Source organism: Candoia aspera, chromosome 2 (genome assembly GCF_035149785.1).
Source record: "Candoia aspera isolate rCanAsp1 chromosome 2, rCanAsp1.hap2, whole genome shotgun sequence".
NCBI lineage: Eukaryota > Metazoa > Chordata > Lepidosauria > Squamata > Boidae > Candoia > Candoia aspera.
The window spans coordinates 99,153,091-99,174,303 of record NC_086154.1 but is presented as its reverse complement, the minus strand read 5'-3'; the positions used below and the strand labels follow the sequence as shown (position 1 = coordinate 99,174,303).

At 43.1% G+C, this 21,213-nt stretch overlaps 1 protein-coding gene across 2 annotated transcripts in view; it reads left to right on the top strand.

Moving 5' to 3' along the window:
• Positions 1-581: 581 nt before the first annotated feature.
• CAMSAP3 (calmodulin regulated spectrin associated protein family member 3) overlaps positions 582-21,213 on the top strand; it is a 43,816-nt gene continuing 23,184 nt past the window's right edge. The window contains exons 1-2 of one of the 2 annotated variants that reach the window (XM_063292542.1): positions 582-862; positions 16,502-16,767. In XM_063292542.1, coding sequence (XP_063148612.1) covers positions 715-862; positions 16,502-16,767 — 414 coding nt within the window. In that variant the 5' untranslated portion in view covers positions 582-714. Of the gene's footprint in view, positions 863-2,648; positions 2,723-16,501; positions 16,768-21,213 lie in introns of those variants that run through there. The other variant, XM_063292543.1, reaches the window with a different exon arrangement.

Below are 21,213 nucleotides of genomic sequence, written 5' to 3'. Positions count from 1 at the left end.
CGGGCGCAAAGCCAAACTCGCGCTGCGTATTGGCCAAGAAAATGAGCAATGGACTGGGGTGGGCTGGGATAAGCTCTTAGGGATAACTCATCCTCCTTCGGGGAGGGTCACTCATGTCTGCCTGCCCGCCTGCTAACATGGTGGAGGTGTGCATACGAAAAAGGCGAGCGCGCGCGCGCGCGGTTGCTCCAGTCTGGGCTGCGGTTCCTTTGTGTCTCCAGCAGAAGGGCTGGCGTAGTCGTTTCCAGCCTATATAACCAGGAACGCGGCGGGGGAGAGAAGAAGAGAGGGAAATCCCGGTCTTCTTTCTCGTTTCCCCCACCACTGCTGGGAGAGCGCTCGCACAAACGCTCAATGGACTCCAAGCGGCCCCCGCCAGCTTGCTTGGTGCAAGGCGCCCGCGCCCCACCCACTCTGGGCTGCGGCTCCAATCCACCCAACCCACTTAGACCAGCGCCTCCCTTTACCCCGGGCAATTACCTGTCTGGAAGCTCCGCCCCTGCCCTGATTGACGGCCTCGGTCACGTGGCGGTGGGGGGCCGGGAAACTGGGACGATTGGGCGAGCGCTCGCACCTGGAGCTGGAGGGGAGGGAAAACCGGACTGGGATGCGCTCGGCTGGGGCCACCGCCACCAGCTTATTCTCCGTTGCCGCCGCCGCCGCCACAGCCGCCACACCAGGCCGAGTCCAGTTCTGTTTCTCGGTGGTGGGGCCATGGTTGCCGCTGCCCCTGCAGCTGCCGCGGCCATGAGGAAGAGCTTCCTGGTGCCCGAGATCAAGCCTTTGGATCAGTATGATTTTCCTCGGGCGCGTAGCGCTGCCAGCTTGGCCTGGGTGCTCGCCAAAGCCTACGGGGGTGCAGGTACGGCCGGTGACATGCAGAGGGGGCTGGTATGGTGTTGGCCGAGTGTTCTTTATTTTCTTTTTCAGCGTCCATAGGGAAGGTGGTGAGGGAGCGGTGATTACCCTCCCCCAGGGCGCTGTTGTGACCCGATCATTCTCTCTCTGGCAGCTTACTGACTCCTGGGCTTTCCATCTGAGGCGCAGTTTCTTTTTCCCTCCTCTGGTTGGGGAGGGCAGTTAGACTATGTCAGCCTCGCCCTGCGCTCTCCCGGCTTCAGGGATGCCCTACCTGCTCGCGTCTGTCCAGAGGTAGAGACGGAGTGCGGTGGGCTGCCTTGGCAATCTTCCTTCCATCGCCCCTTTTCAGCGCTAACAATGGGCTCAGCTTGCTTGCCGCCTTCTCAACCAGATAGCTCGGGTGGGGCTGGCAGAGCCAGTGGTGGTGGGTCGTCTAGGAGGATTGCTTCATATCTTTTTCTCACCAAGCAGGTGTTCGCTTTTCCCAGATTGGTGTGAGAGAGCTCCAGGAGACTGACTTGAATAGGTAGTAAACAGGCATGTGAGGGGGCCATGGTGGCATTGGGTGGGGGCATTCTGCCATGTCTACTGCAGCTCCTGTCCTACCACTGCCCTATGCAAATATTGTCTCCTCCCTCCCCTCCTCAGTCACTCCAATGCCTTGTAGCTTTGTGTTGGCTTTTGTTACAGCATAAGCTTCTGCAGGACTAGCAGGCTGCTAGGTGAGATCAAAGGCTTGGCAACACTTGCTTGGCTGAGCACCCCAAGGACCACATTCTCCAAAGCCTGATGGTATCATTGCTGCCCCACCCTAGTTGGTGGCACTGACAGATCCTTGAACAGGAAGGCAATATTAGTGTTTACCTTTGTTCAGCAATGGAAAATGCTTTGGGGAAAAGGATGCTGTTAGCCCCAGCTGTACTGCTCTTTTTTCCCCCTTGTTTGTTAGCTGTTATAAGTGAAAAGGAGGTAATGAGTGCTTGATCCTTTGGTTGTGCCTTGGCAGGGTGTCTAAACAAGTGCTATAGAAAGGCCACTGCCTCTTAGCTTGGTCCTCTTCAGTCCTCTGACAATGCCAGGCTGCAGACTTTGCACCCAGGCAACCCCCCGGGCTCTAGCTGCTGTTCTCTTTGTCTCTGCTGGGCCTGGAATTAATGTTCTGTGAGGATTTGCAAATTGGCCATGCACAATGAAGGGGGAAAGGAGGGGTAGTGGAAAATCCCTAGTGGGATTAACCTCCTTGCTGTTCCTCTGGGAAAGTGGGTGTCATTGGCACTCCTCTCCAGTCCCTGATAACCCAGATTTTGCTTCCCTTTCCTGATGTCATCCTTTCATTCTCCTGACTGCCAGAAAAAGAGGTAAGCCCGTGGACAGTGGATTCTTACCCATCAGTCTCTCCTAAAGACCATTTCATAGCTCTCAGCCCAGTGTGATTGCAGAGAGTGATAGTGGGCTCATTCTAACCATAAATAGCATTGTGAACTACTATTTTTCTCTAACGAGGATTGTCAAACTCTTAGGTATAAAAAGTATGAGGTGCTTCTTATCACCAGTGAACCTCCAACCGGGGGGTGGGGGGTAGCAGTGACAGGCCTTCCTCCTGATAACTCTGTGTGTGTGCATGGGGGGCATTCCTCTGAGGCTGTTGACCTAGAAATAACATAATAGGTTTTGAGTCCTGCTGGGCTTCAGGCCAACCTGGGAGCAGGAAAATGGCTTGTGAGTCAATTAATAATTTTTCTCCTCTTGGTCCAGGGCTTTTGTGCCCAGAAACTGTTCTCTCCTCAACTCTTGGAATCATGACCTCCTCTGAGTGAGATGCAACAACTATTCCATGGAACAACAAGAAGAAAAGAGTAGAGTAAATTGTTACACTTTTTAAAATTCCATGTCTGTGTGCCTGTGTATGTTCTCACAAGGGTGGAATTGGGAGACCAGGTCTCAACTTTGGAGTTAGTGTATATCTCTGGTCAAACCCGAGTGAAACAGGTTCCTCTTGTCCCTACCCTTCCATGTCACCTTGATGACACACCAACAGCACACTGTGATGGAAGGGAGAGCCTTGTCGTTTGCCTTGGACTGAGTCCAGCATAATCAGCTTTGCTAAGCCATTACCGGGTTCAGAGTTCAGTGGAAAGTAGAGAATGTGCCTACCGTGGTTTTTGGAACCTTAAAGCACTGTCCAGTCTGGAAGTCAAGTCCTTCTGAGTACAACAGCTCCTTGTCCCATACCTCCCCAAATAAACGTGGCACAGTTACCAGTAGCACGAGAAATTAGCAACTGGTGAGAGTCATCAGTAGGCCAAAGCAAGATACTTGGGGGATTAACATGATTTAAGGTGCAGTGTTAAAGCTACTGAAAGGGAAAAAAATATAGAAAGATTAAATTTTTTCAAAGTTTAACATCCTTTGTTTTAAATAAGTATTAGCAAGTGATTTGGTCAGATACCTTGTAGTCACTGACCTAAGTGTTAGAAGCCATATGCATTTTATATTAGCAGAAATATTTTTGCCTGCACTTTTCCCCATCTATATGTAAAAAAATGTCTGGAGCCTTTATTTGGTTAATACTGATGATTCAAGAAAAGGGCCTGGATTCTCCTCAGGAATGGCTCCATCTCTGGCCCAGTCTGTGGAATCAGATCTAGCCATCATTCTTATGAGTTAGACCCATATGGTTTACCCATCCTGTGACCAGTGTCTTCCCTGTAAACTAGCTAAACACTGACAGGTTTCCTGGCTGAGTCTGCTGTTATATAGATGAGAAAGTTGGTTATGATTATGTAAATTAAGGTAGCACTCTGAGATTAATTTCTTGGACAAATTTGGGCCCTTATGTGTTAGATCACAGCTTGGAGCTTTCCATACCTTTGAAGGATTTTGGCAAAGAGTTGGGCAGGAATGGGAGAGGACATAGGTAGAAGTGACTGGATCAAAAATAGCCAGCAGAAATTGGCCAAAAAACTCAATTGCTTGATTGATGATCTAATTGTATGGGGTTGAGCTGTGCAACACCATTACTACAATGTTGCTATTGTTATCCTCTAGATCAAACAGGTAGACTGGACATCCAGTGCCATAACACTGTAATCCAAGTGGCAAACATATTCTCCGCCAGACCAGCTATTTTCTGATAATACAGGGATATAAAATATTATGGTTTAGTTTGCTAACTTGAGAAATGAAATGCAAAGAGAATAATTAACTCCACCTAGATTTTATCCAGTCCTTGTGGTCCAAAGTATTAAGTAGTTATTTTGTGCAGTTGGGCAAAACTGTCTGGTTTTTGAAATATTCAGTGGATAGTCGCAAATGAGATGTGCAGAGCATAATATGAGTCTGGTGAGGAAGGAAAGAAAGAAATAGAAAGTTGGTGTATAAATGTATATATGATTACCTCTTTCACCCTATATCAATTTTGTTTAAATTAAGTAGAACTCTTTTTACTTTTACCTCCTGCCTTGCTTTTGTAGTGGAATCCTGTTGACAGTAACATCGCATTGCTGACTCATATATGATTACATTGATATATAAAAAAAGTTAAGGTATTTCTTAGTCAGAGCTTAGTCAGGTTGTTTTTTTTAATTTTGTAAAGAAATATGAGTATAGGTCCAGCTGGATTGTACACTGTAGCTATATGTCTTGCAGTATAGATTCTCATCAGCATCAGAAGAGATACGGAGATTGTCTAAGTCAATATGTTGTCCTCTAAATATGCTGGGACTACAACTCCCAGAATTCTCAGCTATCATGGTATTGAATTACCTCCACCTCAGTGCTTATTGGTCAAAATCACTTGCCATGCAAACTTTTATGATATCAGCTCCCAGATTTTAGGTATCAATTTAGTCTTTATTGCTCACAATTTACATAATATATTCTGCCTTATGGAACCATTAAAATATCCTATGGAATTCTGTAGACGTCTTGAATAGACTAATTTGCCAAACAGTAATATTTGTTTGGTCTTGAAAAATAACGTTAATCTCATTTTCTTCATGCTTAAAGATTTTGTTAGTAAACATTTGTTCTGAATATTTTAAAGGTAGAAACTAAACTGTAATTTAAACTGTAATTTTCTGAGGTCTCTCTGTCCTTCTTGCTAAACATATAAACAACTGCTACCTTTTTCTAGTCTGCTGGAATTTCATGTATTTTTAAAGATTTCTCCAAAAAGACTGTCAGTGGCTTTACTTGTTTCTTGATTCTCTAACATTTGAGAATATCGCTGGTTAGGAGTTAGGTTCTTTTAACCATGTGCCCACCTTTCCTGCATAGCTGTTAGATCGATGTAGTGCACATTTGAGCTTTTTTATAGGGGAACTGCACTGAGGAAATCCTCACTGAAAAGCTATTGCTCTTGTTCCTCTGTGATGCTATGTGATTCCTCTTGTTGGCTGGGATGTTGAATATTCACACATGGAATCAAGTTCATCTTTTGGTGGGATGCGCCTTGTTATGTCAAGACTGGACATTGCGAATTGAATTCTCAGGAAAGTGCTTGCTATGGTAGCTTGACTGAACTGCTTTCTATTGATAGGATTAATAGAATTAATCCTTAATTAATTAAGAGCCTTACCTCTTCTTGGTATTTTTCTGAGATCTTCCTAGCCTTTCCAACTATGCCATGGATGCTTGGAGCTTCTATCCTCCTTTATTTTTTTGACCTGACTATATTCTTATGTAGGATCCCATGCAGATATTAGAGACACTGAACTTCTCCTGCAGAGCTGGTCATTGCTCTCTACCAGAAGGATTGTCAGGTCTCTTCTAGACTGTAGGGACACATATCGCTCCTTGATTATTGTAATAGTGACAGTGTGGCTAGTGTCGTAATGATTCTGGTAGTAGCTTTGAGAAGGTTGCTGACTTGCACTGTGATTTGGAGCTGTTTACGGGGTTGCATTGGTCATCTTGCCTTCAGAGACTGAAAGATATTTGATTAGCCTAAAAACGACTTGGCTTAAAGTTGTGATTGTGGGCACATATATATTGGTGTATGTTTCCATGAAGTAAGAGGTTTCAACTTTTCAGTTGTAAAACCTGTCTTCAGTTTCATTCTGCAAGGTAGGCCTTCCTTCTTCTTGCCTCACTTGTCTCTTGCTGACTTAACTGTATATCGGACTTGAATGCCTGAACTTTCTGTGTAAGCACCTTCTCTTTGGTCTGCAGACTGGAACAGTCCAGAAATTGTGGGTAATAAAAAGGCTCTGATCCGTTCTTAGCAGGGATAAATGTATTGTAGGTAGGACAATATTTGACTCTTTCTCTGTCTTACCAGCTACAGTGGAATGGAGGGTTATTCTGAAATGCCTCTCCTTGACTTTGTCTCCACCCCACAAGCCGAATAAATCACCCTTTGGTGATTATTCTGTGGCATCTGCAAAATAGATTGGTTTGTTTTATCACAGACTGACTGAAAGGTTTCAGAGTTTTCTTTCAGAAACGTAGATTATACCTACTTGGGTCAAACTGCCCACTGTGGAGCTGGCAGTTGGCATAATAATGCTTACTTCTTCTCTGCAGTACAATGACCGTCATAGTAGTAATAGCTGAATAATGGGAACCTCAAAGCAGAACAGAATACTCCTTGTTAATCAATTAAATTGGGAAATTTATTCCTGTGAAATTAAATGATGGCTTCTAAGGTTGTGTAAAAATTTCAGATTTAAGTTCTGACTTTACTGGGGTTGTTCTAGCTACTGCAGAAGTGTTCTGGGCTCAAAACTATCCTGTCTCAGGCTCCAACTAGTGCTTGAAAATTTTTTGTACACCTTCCAACTTTAGTGCTTTTAAGAATGAAATGAGATGGGTCTATGAATGACAAAGATCTTAGTGGCCATTTGGCATGATGGCTGTATGATAGCTCTGTGCCTGTAATGATGATTGCTGGGATACATAAATAGGAGGGTGCTGTTGCCCTCATCTCCTGCTTCTAGGCATATGGTTAGTTACCATGCAGAAATCTGGTGCTGCACTGTACGTTAGTTCCCATCCAGCAGAACTCTACTTTCTTATGAAACAGAGTATGTGTGTGTGTGTGTGTGTATGTATGTATGTATTTAATTTGTCCCTGCCCATCTCCTCCCATCGGGGGACTTTGGGTGGTTTACAATAATTAATTAAAACAACAACCATACAGTAAAAATAAAATATACAAAAATAAAATTACTCTAATAAATAAATATAAATAAGAGTAAAAAAGTAAAAAGTAAAAAAAGTATGTGTGGCCAGCTAGAATTCTGTAGTGTGGACTGTCTTACACCTGGCAAATCTCTGGGGTCCATTATATCTGCCTTTATAGACTTCTGCTTGCCTCTCATCCTTGACTGTAGCCCTATCTATCTATCTATCTATCTATCTATCTATCTATCTATCTATCTATCTATCTAATTTATCCCTGCCCATCTCCTCCCGTTGGGGGACTCTGGGCGGTTTGCAACAATCGATTAAAACCATCACAATAAATACAAAAAGTAAAATACAGTAAAAATAATACAAATAGAAATAAAAAATAAAGAATCCAAGTGGTGATCATAAAGCCTAGGCTGTGACCTTGGCATGCTGGGGCGGGGTGGCGGGGGAGTAGGTAACCAGCTGAGCTGCTTGTTTTTCTCTTAATCTGGCTGCTTTGCTAAGATTCCCACATGTGATTTTACAAGACTGTCTCCTGGCTTGAACTAAACTCCTGTGCCTTGGGGACATACTTCAGTATGTTCGTGGCACAATTCGGGATATTTGGTCCCATCTGTCTGTCTCTTGGCAGGCCTAGGATCCTAATATAAAAACTGTCTATGAAACTGACTTTCTGGTCTCAGTAGAGTAACTCTGATTCTCAAATGCATGGGGGACAATAGCTCTTGGCTATTTTAAATAGCCACCTTTCTGTTCTTCTATTCCAATGACTACCAGTCCTTGTATGCCTAGTATAGTTCTCCCCTTCCTGATTTCCTCACAGTACTGTGTCTGCAACTGCCAGAATTCCTGGTTAGTGTGCTGGTTGTGGAGTCTGGGAGATGTAGTCCAGCACATCTGGAAAGCATCCGACTGGGGATGGCTGGCTTTTTAATTCTATTAGGAACGTTGGCTTCAGTCACCAAGAAACTTTTTTTCCCTTGTAATTGAATGGTTCTGGTCATGTCTACATGGACACTGGGTTCTGGCTGTAAAAAAAAAAAGGAAAATAAATTACCAGGCTGTGCTGATAGATACATCTTTTGAATATTTTCCCATATTAAAAACCAGCAACTCCCACCCCCAGTCATCTGATAACAGATTCTAGGCTGCATCCTCACTCACTCTGCTGTGATGTAACAATTTTTTCCTTGCAGGTATGTGTATATGTGTGCATATTTGTATAAAAGTGTATGTGTGTGTGTATGTATGTATGTATGTATGTATGTATATATATATATATATATATATATATATATATATATATATATCATATGTATATACTGTAAAAAGGTAAAGGTTTCCCTTGACGTAAAGTCCAGTCGAATCCGACTCTAGGGGGCGGTGCTCATCTCCGTTTCTAAGCCTTGGAGCCGGCGTTGTCATAGACACTTCCGGGTCATGTGGCCAGCATGACGACTCGGAACGCCGTTACCTTCCCACCGAAGCGGTACCTATTGATCTACTCACATTTGCATGTTTTCGAACTGCTAGGTGAGCAGGAGCTGGGATTAACAACGGGAGCTCACCCCGCCGCGCGGTTTCGAACCGCCGACCTTCCGATCGACAGCTCAGCGGTTTAACCCGCAGCGCCACCGCGTCCCTATACATATGTATAAATCTGATACACATACTTTTACCCTCTTAGGCCAGTCTCTACCAGCTTTTTCATTTGTTGTATTTATTATTTCAATTTATATGGCCAACCATCTCACAAATGCGACTCTGAGCAGCTGACAATAATTAAAAATACAGTATAAATACAGAATAAAATACATTTATTTATTAGAAATTATGCATTTCCTTTCTGCCAAAAAATGGCAGAATCTGAATGGGTTTTGCACCTGTTCTTTATTGCTTTGTGGCAACATCCTCCTGGTTAATACCACTAGATAAATGAAAATCCTTTTCTTTAATCTCTTTTTGCTATATGACTTCCTTTACTGTTGGACACAAGCCACCTCATCTTGGCCTCTGGATACTTTGGGGTCAGGGCAGCAGTTGTGTCTGGGAGAATTTGTTGGAGTTCATTTGGTTGGGGCAAATGGATGTAATTAAAGTAGGCAGTAGTACTCTCTGTCTTGTTTCACATGTGAGACCATAACTTTGTTTTTATTTTTGTTTGGTCACACAATAAGCCAATTATGGTTATTCAATAAATGTGTTTAAATGATGGTTTAGCCCAATGGATGAGCATGGTGTAAGTCTGTGAAATAGAGGCCCAGTAGACTGAATGATAATGGGATAGTGTAGTGCATGATACAGCTGATGTCATTTCAGGTTATAGTAGTTACACTCTGGACCTTCATTATAGGTTGGGACTTGTCTGTGGGGTGAGAAGTATTTTTTGTTTTCACTCCTCTGGCTCAGGCATATTTCTTGGGATGCTTTTGTCACATCTCCTTGCCCAAGCCCTGTAGCTTCTGCTTGAGTGCCAAGACCTGTGAAGTAACTACAGGGAAGCAGTAAAGTTGCAGCGTTGCTCAGGCTTGAGGAAAGCTCTTCTACTCCTGATCAGACCTTCTGGGGTGGGCAATAGCAGAATCTTGAGCATGAGGAAGTAAGGCATAAGGATTAGCTTTAAATATATATATATAAATAAGGTCAACCTCTGTCCTCTAGCTGTTAATTTATTTTAGAATTGCCATTCAGCTCTTTGGGCACATGCTCATGATTAACTCATGGCTTAACTTGAATTAGTAGATGCTTAAGGTGTTTTAACACTCGTGTTTGCTCCTTTGGGCCCAAATGGCTTTTTTCCCACCCTAGAAAATCATAATGGAAGCACTGTAACCCTCCTACAGAAAAGCAGCTTCTGGTGGAGGCAGTTCAGCTCCTTGGAGAGGTGCCCTGATTCATGTCCAGATTGCTGCTTCCCAGCCTCAGATCCCTTCCCAACATTATTTACCTCTTAAGTGGTTTTGGATGTCTGGCTCAAAAGGCCATGCTGGTTTTCAGGACCAAAATGTATTTTTCATTTAATGCACAGGTTTTGAAAATGCAAATGACATCATCTGGGAGAGGTGCACTGCATAATGAGATGGGCGGTGTATAAATTTGATTAAATAAATAAATAAATAAAATGGGGATCTCAGCAGAGTGGGATTTCCCCCCCCCCTTTCTATTGCTGCAGTTCTGTAGAAAGTGCTTAGTAAAGATTGTATGATCATAACAAGGGAAGTGGAGAAGGAAAAATCCTATAGTGGTGCCAAGTCTCTGCATGTAGAGGAAGCTGGCTCATCTTCTCTGGGCTTGGAAGCTAAGCAGGCTGGGCTTAGTTAGTACTTGGATGGGAGATCACCAGGGAATCCCAAAGCTGTAAACCAATCTGGGATGTTGAAAGAAACATCCCAGAAGAAAGCAATGGAAACTGTTGCCAAGGAAACTACATGGATGTGTCTATGGAGTTATCTAAACTAGAGCTCAATTTGAAGGTGACTTTTATTGCTTTCTTCTTTAGAAGAGACACTGCTGTAATTCTGGATAAGACAATTCAGAGCAGGGAAAAAGTGAAGTCAGAAAGGATTATTGGACCATTTATGATACCTACATTTGCATAAGTTGCATTGGGTTTATGTTTCAGTTCTTTTATAACATGTTTATATGTTTTCACTGTTCTGTGTTCACTGCTGCGTTTTTCCCATGAACATATATGTAAATTGGAACAAGCAGTGTGCTCTAGATACTTAGATACCAGAAAACATCCTATTTTGTACTCCATATTCCAATGGGTCTAATCTGAGAAATTTGAATTAATCTGGACTGACTATTGAATTACATCTCTAATTTAGCTTGAGGATTTTAGAAAAGGACAGTGTTTGGGGATTTAACTGACAAACTAAATCCCAGAAGTAGAATGGCTTACTTCTTTTCCCAAGTCTCATTCTGGGAGTTTGCACTTAACTCCAAAATATGCTGAAATGCTTACCTGAAACCTGTTCTCTTTGCACAGTGGCATGCCTCTGCTGAGGTGGTGGTTGTTTAAAGGAAACATCATAATGCCTGCATTTCCTTTTAACATGTACTATGCTCAGACTTGTTGATTATCATGGAATAATTTTGCCTCCAATTTTGTCTTAACTCATAACTTTTGCGGCCAGTGGCTACAGATGGATCTATAGGTGCTTGTTGCAAGGGATTGTTACATAACATTGGGTTTCCTTCTCTAGGTATATTAAGCTCATGCTTGCTGGCTTGGGGCAATGGAGGGGAGTTGCCAGGACATAATTTGGGGGTGATCTTATTGTCTTCTATCTCCCCTTTGGGGTTTAGGCTTTTTTTTCTTTTAATAAGTAAGTGCAAGAACTCCGTCTCACAGAATGGGTCGACTTTAGAGACATGCTGTATATTAAATTAACATCTTAATAATGTGTATATCAGAGTCATACTTGCTCTGGCTGTAATAGCTGGAGTTATTCCCCCCCCCCCCCAAAATAGTAGCTGAACAGAAGGATCTAAGCTAGGGCTAGCTAACTTAGAACACTCTTTGCTGTCATACAGTGATTGCCCTAATTTTTGCAACCCAAATCTGGTAGCCCTCCCTAAGTTATAGCAAAGAAAAGGACAGGCCAAAGTCTACATACAGTCTCTATGTGTAAATTGTGCAGCTCTTGGAGTTGTAGAAACCCTTCTTCCAATTTCTTGCTTACTAGCAGGCTAGGATACTGGTTTTCTGCAGTTAATGGCTGTAATGAGAAACTAGCCATTTCCAGTGAGTTACTGGAAGGAAGGGTTTCCTAATTTCTCTGAGTGATCCTACCCAAGATTGATGGTTTTCTGTTACCAGTGGCAACCCCAGGGCTGAAAGGTTTCCCATCTCCTACTGTTGCAGTGGAATTGTGTGTGTTTGGAGGGGAGGAGGATTTAACTCTTTGCCCTTGCTGTGTTCATGTTAGAGCAAAGTCCCTTTTCTCCCATGCCATGGCCCCATCAGCTATGCAGGTCTATGTCTCATGATAAAATCATATCTAGTTTAGCCTTAGATCTGAGAACCCCTCCTCTTAGATTTGAGAACCCCTTTCTCCTTCTTCTGTTTGTAAGGTTCAAGACCACACAGCATTCCTTTGAGCTTAATGAGTAAATGCTGAAGTCTTTTGTTTTGGATATCAGTAGTATCTTCTATTTATCCTGCATTCTTGTGATATTCTCCTTTGTGCTTGCTAATTATTTGGCATGGAAAGAGAATGTTGGACCTGGTGCTGAATCTTGCCTTGAAGATTACCACTTCTTTTATCAGTGTCCCTCTCTTATGGCACTCTCTTTTCTACTGATGGATCTTTTAATTGTTTAAAGCTTATTAGTCTGCATATTCACTGCTATGCTATAATTTTTCACAACTGAGAATATGTCCATTGGTCACTGTCATAAAGGAATGTGCTTTCTTCTCCACTTCTCTACTGTGGATAGTACAGGTAATCATTGGGTTACGATGGCAATTGGGACTGACGGTTGTAAAGTGTGACATCATGTGACTGCGTCTCTTAGTGATGTCAGTTCCAGCAGTCCTGGTTGCCAGTGTAACCCCAAGATGCATGAGTTGTTAAGCAGGAAGAGGTGGGAGTCCCAGGTAAGGAGTGCAGGGGTGCCATGGGCAGTGGGGGGGGGTGCCACATGTGAGTTAGTGGAGGCCCTGAGAGGGCTGGTGCAGGCCACATACAAGTCAGGGAAGCCTGGGAGGGCGGGTGCAGACCCTGCATGACTTGGAGGAGGCTGGGGGAGAGCCTGGGAGGGCCGGCGCAGGCCATGCACAGGTGGGTTGGTGATGCTGCAGGCTGGAAAAAAAGGAGTGACTTGCGACCTTCCCTGCTGGCTTCCCCATTGATTTTGCTTGTGGGAAGCCAGCAGGTAAGGTTGCAAATGGCGATCACATGATTGTGGCTTCCTGCAATGTCATAATTGTGAGCCAGGCACCTGAGCCCTGGATTGTGATAACATGAGTCCAGGAGAGCTGTGGTGGCTGGAACTTTGAGGATCGGTCATATGTCCATTTTTTCAGTGGCGCCGTAACTTTGAACAATTTACACATAGAGACTGTATGTAGACATAAGCCAAGGACTACCTGTACTAAAGAATTTAGTGTAAAGGAGGAGAGAAGACTTGTTTTTGGCCTTCTCTTATCTATTCTGACTGGATGTTTACAAAGTCAGGACTTTCAGTCATGAATTGTTAAGCAAGCCATAGTGGCTTGGCTCTCACACTAAAACATAATGGTTGGACTTGCAGTCAGCTGAGCAAAAAGAAAATTGCTTGATGGTTATATGTGAACCAGGCCATAGGCATGCCTTCCATGCTGTAATATACTTGGCATTATGACTAATCCCCCATTGATTCACTGGAAGGGCAAAGGTAATTCTAAGAAACATTTGTTTTGGAACTTAGCCATTTAAAAGTGGTCTTACTTCCCAATCTTTGCTGTTTTCACCACACCTTCTGAATCAGCTGAGTGGCCAATTGCAAAATTGTCATCTTGTGGCAAACTGGGACCCATCTTGAATGATAATAGGCTGTACAGAAACTGAAACCTACTCAATGGATTAGGATACATCCTCTATCAGTGAGAACTGTACTTCAAGTCCCAGGATGTGAATCATGTTGGGACTACCTGGGCTTCAAGGAAATGGGTGTCTTTTGTGTACTTGTGTTAGTGCAGCCTCAAGCGGGGCTTGGTTTATGAGTTTAAGACTTTGGCAGCAGTATCCTAAAAGCTTTCTGTTGGGCATGCCTAAATAAATAGCCTTTACTGCTGACAGGATTGCGAATTTCAGATGCAGAGGGGGGAGGACTCTGAGCATGTTCTCAGTCCAGAAATCTACTTTAGACCAGAATTAAGCTTGTAGTTTTTCACTTGGCCTGAGCTTGTCCTGAGAAATGCTTGGCCCATGTAGTGAAATAGCAGTTGTATAGTCAATTATTTGTAAGCTTGGTATTTGCCCTGTGGAGGCTTTGCCTGATAAAGTTCTTAGTGGGGAAATTGTCAGGTCCATTTTGGTATATGGCTCTATCATGCTGTGCCAAAGGTATTACTTCCTTTACCTGTATATTTCAATGTGCGGTCCCCTCCTAAACTGAAGCTGTGCTCAGGAAAATCTGGGAGCTGCTGTGCTGATAAACTGAAGTATATCTGACTGGGGATTTATGCCTTCTGCCCCAAGCAAGCTCTTCCTAATATGGGATGCCCTGCAGTCTTGGAGGGGGTGTGATAGGTTCCTGGCTAGGGTAGGTTTGCTTGTTTGGGCTCTGCACCATCAGCTAGAAGGAGCTGGGCTCTTAGCCAGGTTTGCAGTTGTGGCTGTGATCAGGTGATGCTGAATCAGCTGGTGAAGCTGTTCCACCTGTTCTCCTTCCCTGCTCTCTTACTCAGGAATGTCCTGTCCCTCCCAGCCAACTTACTGGCAGGAGCTGACGCATAGATCCTAAGTCTCATGGCCTCTTGAGGAAGTGGCCAATAGAGCATGTGAATGTCAGCTCTAGCATTTTTTTTTTCCAGAGAGAAGCAAATTATGCTTTGTTTTGCCATACTCAGTCAAGAGTGAGAGACCCTGGGGAATGAAATCTCACTATTCCCAAAAGAAGAAAAAGAAATCATGAGCCTACGTTCTGGTGTACTTTCTGGGTTATTTGAAAACCCCACCTTTCCCAAAGCTAAATGTGAAATTTGAAATTCTGACTCCTTCTTCACTTGTACTTAGAAATTGGATACAGTATTCCTAAATACTTTAATTTCACTGTAGCTATAGCTCTGTCACCTTTCTCAGTCTGGGTGGGTACCTGGGATAGCTGCTGAAAATCCTACCAGGTATATAATCAAATTTTCCAGGTGATACTACAGCACTGATTGCTTCTAACTGTGTCTGCATTTATTATTTGATGGGATGTATTTGTGTGTCAACATCATTTGTGTGAGATTGCCCTTTTGAGGCTCAGTTTTTTCCTTTTGTCCCTATCCTATCTAATATTGATCATACAGTCCTAAGAGTAGATTGCCTAAGTAATTATCAGGCCATGCTACTCCTTTCTGCTTTATTTTCTTCTTGCTATATGGAAATCATTCTAAATAAGAATGATAAGCTGTTGCAGATAGAGCTTCTGCACTGTAGATAAAGATGAAAGATGGGGAAACTCCTCAACTCCAAATCACAAGTGTTGCCAAATCACCTGTATCTAGGAATCTTGGGCCAGCATTCACACATGTATCTTTGTGTATACCAGAAGCCTTGTTGTGCCTGGACAAATTGACATTAATATTTTCCTTGCTGTATCCATCCTGTAAAAGATGTTGATTAGTGATTTCTTAGTTGACAGTCTGAGGAGCAGAATTGTTTGTTCTTATCCCTGACACTGAGAGAACTGCAAGTTGCACCCCCCTTAATGAGAAAGAGAGTTGGGAAAAGAGGCAGTACCTACCTTCCTGGGTTGCTGTTGATGTCTTTACAGGTTTATAACAGAGAAAGTAGTTTTTGGATGTGAGGCAGATTCTCCATATTAATGGGTAGGAACCAATGTCTTCCTCTTTCTATTATGTCCTCCTGGACACAGCAAGGGAATAAGAGTGTGCCATGGATGAAATCTGAACCATATGTCCAAGACTCACAGTATATTTAAGAATACAGAAAGTGGACCTAGAAGCATGTATTATGAGAACACAAGCTGTACAGTATGTGAAGACATAACTTCGGAAGTACTGCTATTTTCTAAGTAGGTACTCCAGTCTCACTTGTGGCCTGAGGGTACTAGGTGCAGGACTGAGCAGAATTGCTGCTTTTTGTCTGATTCCCATTCACTCCTGGCTCAAAAGAGCAAAGAAACCAACTTCCAGGACCATTAAAGATCCTCACTGGCCTTTATAGTTGGAAGGCTACACAATTCCCTCTTCTTCATATGCAATTAGGCCAGGATGAGCCTTCTGCAGAGCCATCTTGCTCTGGCTATCTGTAACCCAGGAGACAAGTCAGTGGAGATAGTGGAAGATAAATGACAAGTAGCACTGAAAGGCCTGGAGAACAGAATAGAACCCCTGCAGCTCTTCCTCCCCTGGTGCAAGTTACTTTTCACTGCATACGTAACCCATTCTCCAGTGGAGGGGGCAATCTGTATTATTTGCCTCCTTTATTCTTATAGCAAGCTTCCCTTGGATCCCTGACAGATGTATCAAACTATCCTTCTCATCATCCCTAGCCAGGGGAAAGATGGAAATTGCAGCCGAAGACATCTGGAGGTCTTCAGAAAGGAAGATTTTAGTTTTGTGGAAGGAAGTTAGGCTGAGAGCTGATGACCTGTCCTGGCAACCTGTTGTGTTTCCGAGGGATTTGAACCTGGGTACTCTGTGCCCAGATCCAATGTTCTCATCTCTGATTGCAGCTCGCTGAGCTGGGGCAAAGGCAGGGGCCAAAGGTAATAGAACATTCAAGGCTGCTGGACATGGGAACTGCAGATATATGCAGCATTACTGTTTGCTTCCCTCTTGCAGAGCACATCCCTGCCGAACTGCGTGAGCCCTTTTATACGGACCAGTATGAACAGGAGCATATGAAACCTCCTCTCATCCGCCTGTTGCTGTCTTCTGATATTTACTGCCGGGCCTGGTGCCAGGCCTTGCCTTCCGGCCCTGACAGTGCCCTCCTCCCGAAGGATAATGCTGCCTTGCTGCAACTTTTGGCCCATCGTGGCTTGGTGCCCACCTTTCAAGACAAGCCTGTTAAAGAAGCTGATCTGCACCACAAACCAATCAAGCTGGTAAGTCTGGAGGCAAGCGGGTGGCCGCGTTCCTAGAGGCCAATTTGATCTGGTGCTGCAGGAGGGGAGACTGACTGTTCAGTTCTGTCTCTCCTCTGCTCACCACCACATCACTGTGAGGAAGGGAGCTGCACTTTTTATTAAATACTTACCTTAAATTTGGAATATGGCTGGCCTATACAGGTGTGACATAACAGCTGGGCATTTAAGCCTTATCTATATTGATGAGAATGGCTCCCAGATGGAGCTTCTGCAAAAGGGGCCCTAGTCATGCATGCAGTGTATCTTGGAGGAGACGGATTGGTGTAAGGACCCCTCCCAAAGGCAGTCTGTAGATGCCCTGCAGGACTACAACTCCCATCAGTTGCAGCCAATATCTGGAAGGCACCAGGTTGGGAAAAGTTCATCTATGAGAGCATCCATAAGGATGGAGAAGAGAAGTTTTAAATGAACTCTTCCTCCTCCTGTAGGTATGAAACCTCCCAGCAGCATCCTGGACGAGGGACTAGGTAAAGGCCCTGAGGGTGCCAGACTGATCTCCAAATCTCCCTCCTTACTGTTTTCCTCTCTCTGCTTAATACCAGGAGCATCCCATGTGGCGCCTCAGCTTCAGGGAGGGGCCTTTACAAGGTTAGATCTCAGCCACTGTGTGGGAACCCCTTCTCTCCTCTCTCTGTGGGTGGAGAAGGTTGAGGTGTGGCAAAAGCCACTCCAGAAGTCATTCTCCCCCCACCCCCAGGCTTAAATTACCTGTTGGGATTGAGGATCTTGTTCCAGCTCCCTGCAGCCACCATGTCTCAAAGGTATATCAACCTTTGGTCTAAGGTTGATAATGATATGCCACAGTTTTGATGGCTGGAGTTGATGGATGTGTACATCCTCATGTAGGAAGGAGAAATCAAACACCTCTGTTTAATAAGAAAATACATGAGAATTCAGGTTTTGTTTAACATGGGCAGGATGCTGGCAATTCTCATTGTGTCTAAAATGTGTAGAGAAAATACAAGAGGGAATAAATGTCTTTTTTCCCCTCTATTGCTGCCCAAATCAGGAGTGAAGGAAAAGCCACTCTATATCTTTTCTAGCAAAGCACCTATATTATCATACTGCTGGGAAATCTCCCTCTTCCCTTTCCTTTCTAGTGATACGTGCAGACAAAAGGGTTTTGTTTTTTTTACAAAGGAAGAAAGAGAAAAGAGAAGAAAGCAGATATGTAGAAGACAACAGCAATGGAAGGCATTCATAAAAGTTACAAAATGTTTAGGACTCAATTCTGAAAAAGCTGGAAGCCCTGTAGATTGCTAAAATTCTCTTCATGGGCCTGCTCAGTGATGACAAAGTATCACCAGAAGAGTGGCTTCTCTCAAGATTTCTAGTCAATGCTAGGATGTTTGAATTAAACTGTTCACCCACATAAACTTACTAACACCTTTGGGAATGGGGATTTCTGCTCTCTGCCGTCATGTGCTGGCAATTATAATTCTTCTGACTGGTGCTCAGTATATGGAGGAGGTAAGGAGAATTCCAGCTGTTGAAGTTCTGTCAGCAGGTGCCTAGTAGGATTGGCTAGCACTGAGCTGGTCTCAGTGATTGATACTGATTTTGCTTTGGGATTTTATTAAGACTGGAAGAAGGAATAGGAGCTGCAGTTAGCTGCTTAGGGATGCACTTTTTCCTTTGCTATCTGTTGTGAAATATGCTATTAGTGGAGGAAGTTTGAAGGATGGAGAAGTGATGGTGAGTCTTTATTCCAGCAGAATCTTGGGAAAGTTCTCCTTCTCCAACCTTTTTGCTTTAAAAGGCTTAAATTAGAGTGGCATAATGTTTTGGATTTAATTCTGAATAAGTGCTGTGGAAAGCAAAATGTGCCAATACAAATTGGTTACTCATTAATGCAGCTGTATCTTTTTCCAGGATCATGTGGCTGCTACAGGGAGTCTTGTGTGCCCTGCAATTCTGGAATAAGCTCCAAAGATGGGAAAACAAAGCTGCGGGTCAGCTGCTCTTTGAAGGGAATCACATTGGCTCATTGCCAGCAAAAATATGGGCAAGCAGATGTCACTAGAGAGTAGAGAATGGCCTTTATTTTATTTCCCTGGCTTGTGTGACACAATTTTCATGCATTTATCCTGTCCTATCATTTATTCAGGTCTGTACAGCTTGGCTTGGGCTAGGTTTTGTGCCTTTTCGCTTGTGGGGAGAGGCCCAACTTTTGAAGCAAAGGAGGAGTAATCAGGGAGCAGCCTTTTGCAGTGCATGTTATCTTGCATCCAGTCTCTTGAGGTTTGTTAAAAACAGCTTTGCCATGAAGAAAAAGAGAAGTTGTTTTCAGGGTTTTCCTTCAGGCTTAAGGTGTTCCTTTTCTGGTTTCTTCCTCCTTCCAATTAATTCTCTCCCAGAGTTTATTAATTGCCTAGTGATTTTTTTTGGTTGCTGCTGAAGTTCTCTTTGCTGTAGTGTATAACATTTTAGGAAAGCCTGAGTGTGGTATAAATGTAGATTCAAATGTAGCTTTTTCACTGTCTTTGCTTACTGCAAGATGCAGAAGCTGCAGTCTCAGGGCCAGACATGGCTCTGCATATACTTTTGCAATAGCCCTCAGCGCCCTATCAGAGTACATAGTAATTTTTAATGTGATATAAGGGAGATGCTATGAAGGACTATGAAATTGAATTTTTCTCCTTGTCTTACCTACCTTGTTTTGGCTCTGCCCCCTTTTTAGAGTGTTGTCATTAGCATACAACTCAAAGATCAAGTGCCTTTTTTTGGCTCAGAAAAGATTACAAAGTTCTGGTTTCTAAGATCTAGTTGCTGCCAGGCATCTACTGAACCCATGTGCTCTAGTGTATTAAAACATAAAAGCCAAAGGCCTTTCTAATCCAGCCAGAGGCCCCTGAAACCCATAAGCTGGACATGAATGGATAGTATCCTCTGCTTTTTCTCCTAGGAACTTGTAGCCCACAGCACATTACCTCCAATACTGGAGGTAATGTATAGCTATCATGAATAGTAACCATTAACTGCCTTGTTTTCATTAATTTATCAAATCTCTTTTCAGAACCATCGAAGTTTGAGGCCATCACCTCACCTTGTGATAGTGAATGGAGTCATCGTAAATGGGAGCCAGTTAGATCCAGTCTTTGACTCACAATCTTCTCTTGCACATTCTCATAAATGAAAAATTCCAATCTATAAATTGGGTCTTGCTTCTAATAAAAAGCCCTAGGCAAGAACTTAAAAAAAGAAGAAGAAGAAAAAGTTCAGTTCTGTGAGAACTGGGTTTAATCAGTAGGCAAGGAATGTTCTGCTAACAAACTGTTGTAGAGAGAAATGATGAAAAGCTGAGATTGAAGTAAGGAAAATAGAATGTAGTATCCTGGAAAAGGGTATGCTGAAGTACACGGCAACAATTCGTTATAGGACTCTTTTCTCCTGGATGAAAAATGGGAAAAGAAGGAAACATGAAACCTATTTCACACAAAGGCAAACTTAAACAGGCAAACCATGTCAAAGTTTGGCTGAGTGTTACTGAAACACTGTTTTGTATATGCAGAATACACTGTTATTACTGTACAAATTTCATTTCCAAGCCTTAGCATCCAGGACAACTTTACATTTTTGTGGGCCTTTAATCAACAGAGATCACCTTTTACTACTGCCCCCTTATTCCTAGTGAACTTGTGTTGATAGGTTTTATATTTCTTAAGTTCCCAGATTCAGTGGCTGGGGCTGTGGTCTGAAATGCAGGTAATAGTGAAGAAATACGCACTGGATTTCATTGCGCAGATCTGCATTCCTCAGGGAGAGGAGTTGTGTTCTAAACACAACTGATTTGGGAAAATGTTTACATAATACTCATCTGTTTTCATGTATGCAAAATTTAAAGCTTTGTTCTATACCATGGATAAGAAACACAATGTCTCATCTGCCCCATGGTGTCCTTCCCCTTCTTCTTACCCCAGTTCTCCTTTCCCCATCAGCCTTTTCTTCTCCACCTTTCCCAACTACTTTGTCTTGTCATCGTCTCGCTTTCTGAAGAAATTATTCAAGGGTTACCACACCCATATCTTCCATTTTCTTTTTCAGTACACAAAATAAATCACTATTCAGTTTGCATAATAGGAATCTCTGGAGATTTTATGGTAACTGTAATTGCTAACAGTTGCCTTCCTCATTCCCTGCAGAAACCCCTTTATTCTCCTTCCAAAAAACTTCCCTAACTAAGCCTAGAACTCTGGAAGATGAAATTATACCACTATATATATGTAAGCACTTGTTCAGAGTCCCCTTGTTAGGAGATCTTACTCATTTTGATCCTTAGCTTGCGTCCTAGGACTTGGGTTATGGAATGAAGTCACACCAGCTACAAATTTATCTATCTATCTATCTATCTATCTATCTATCTATCTATCTATCTATCTATCTCTATCTATCTCTATCTATCTA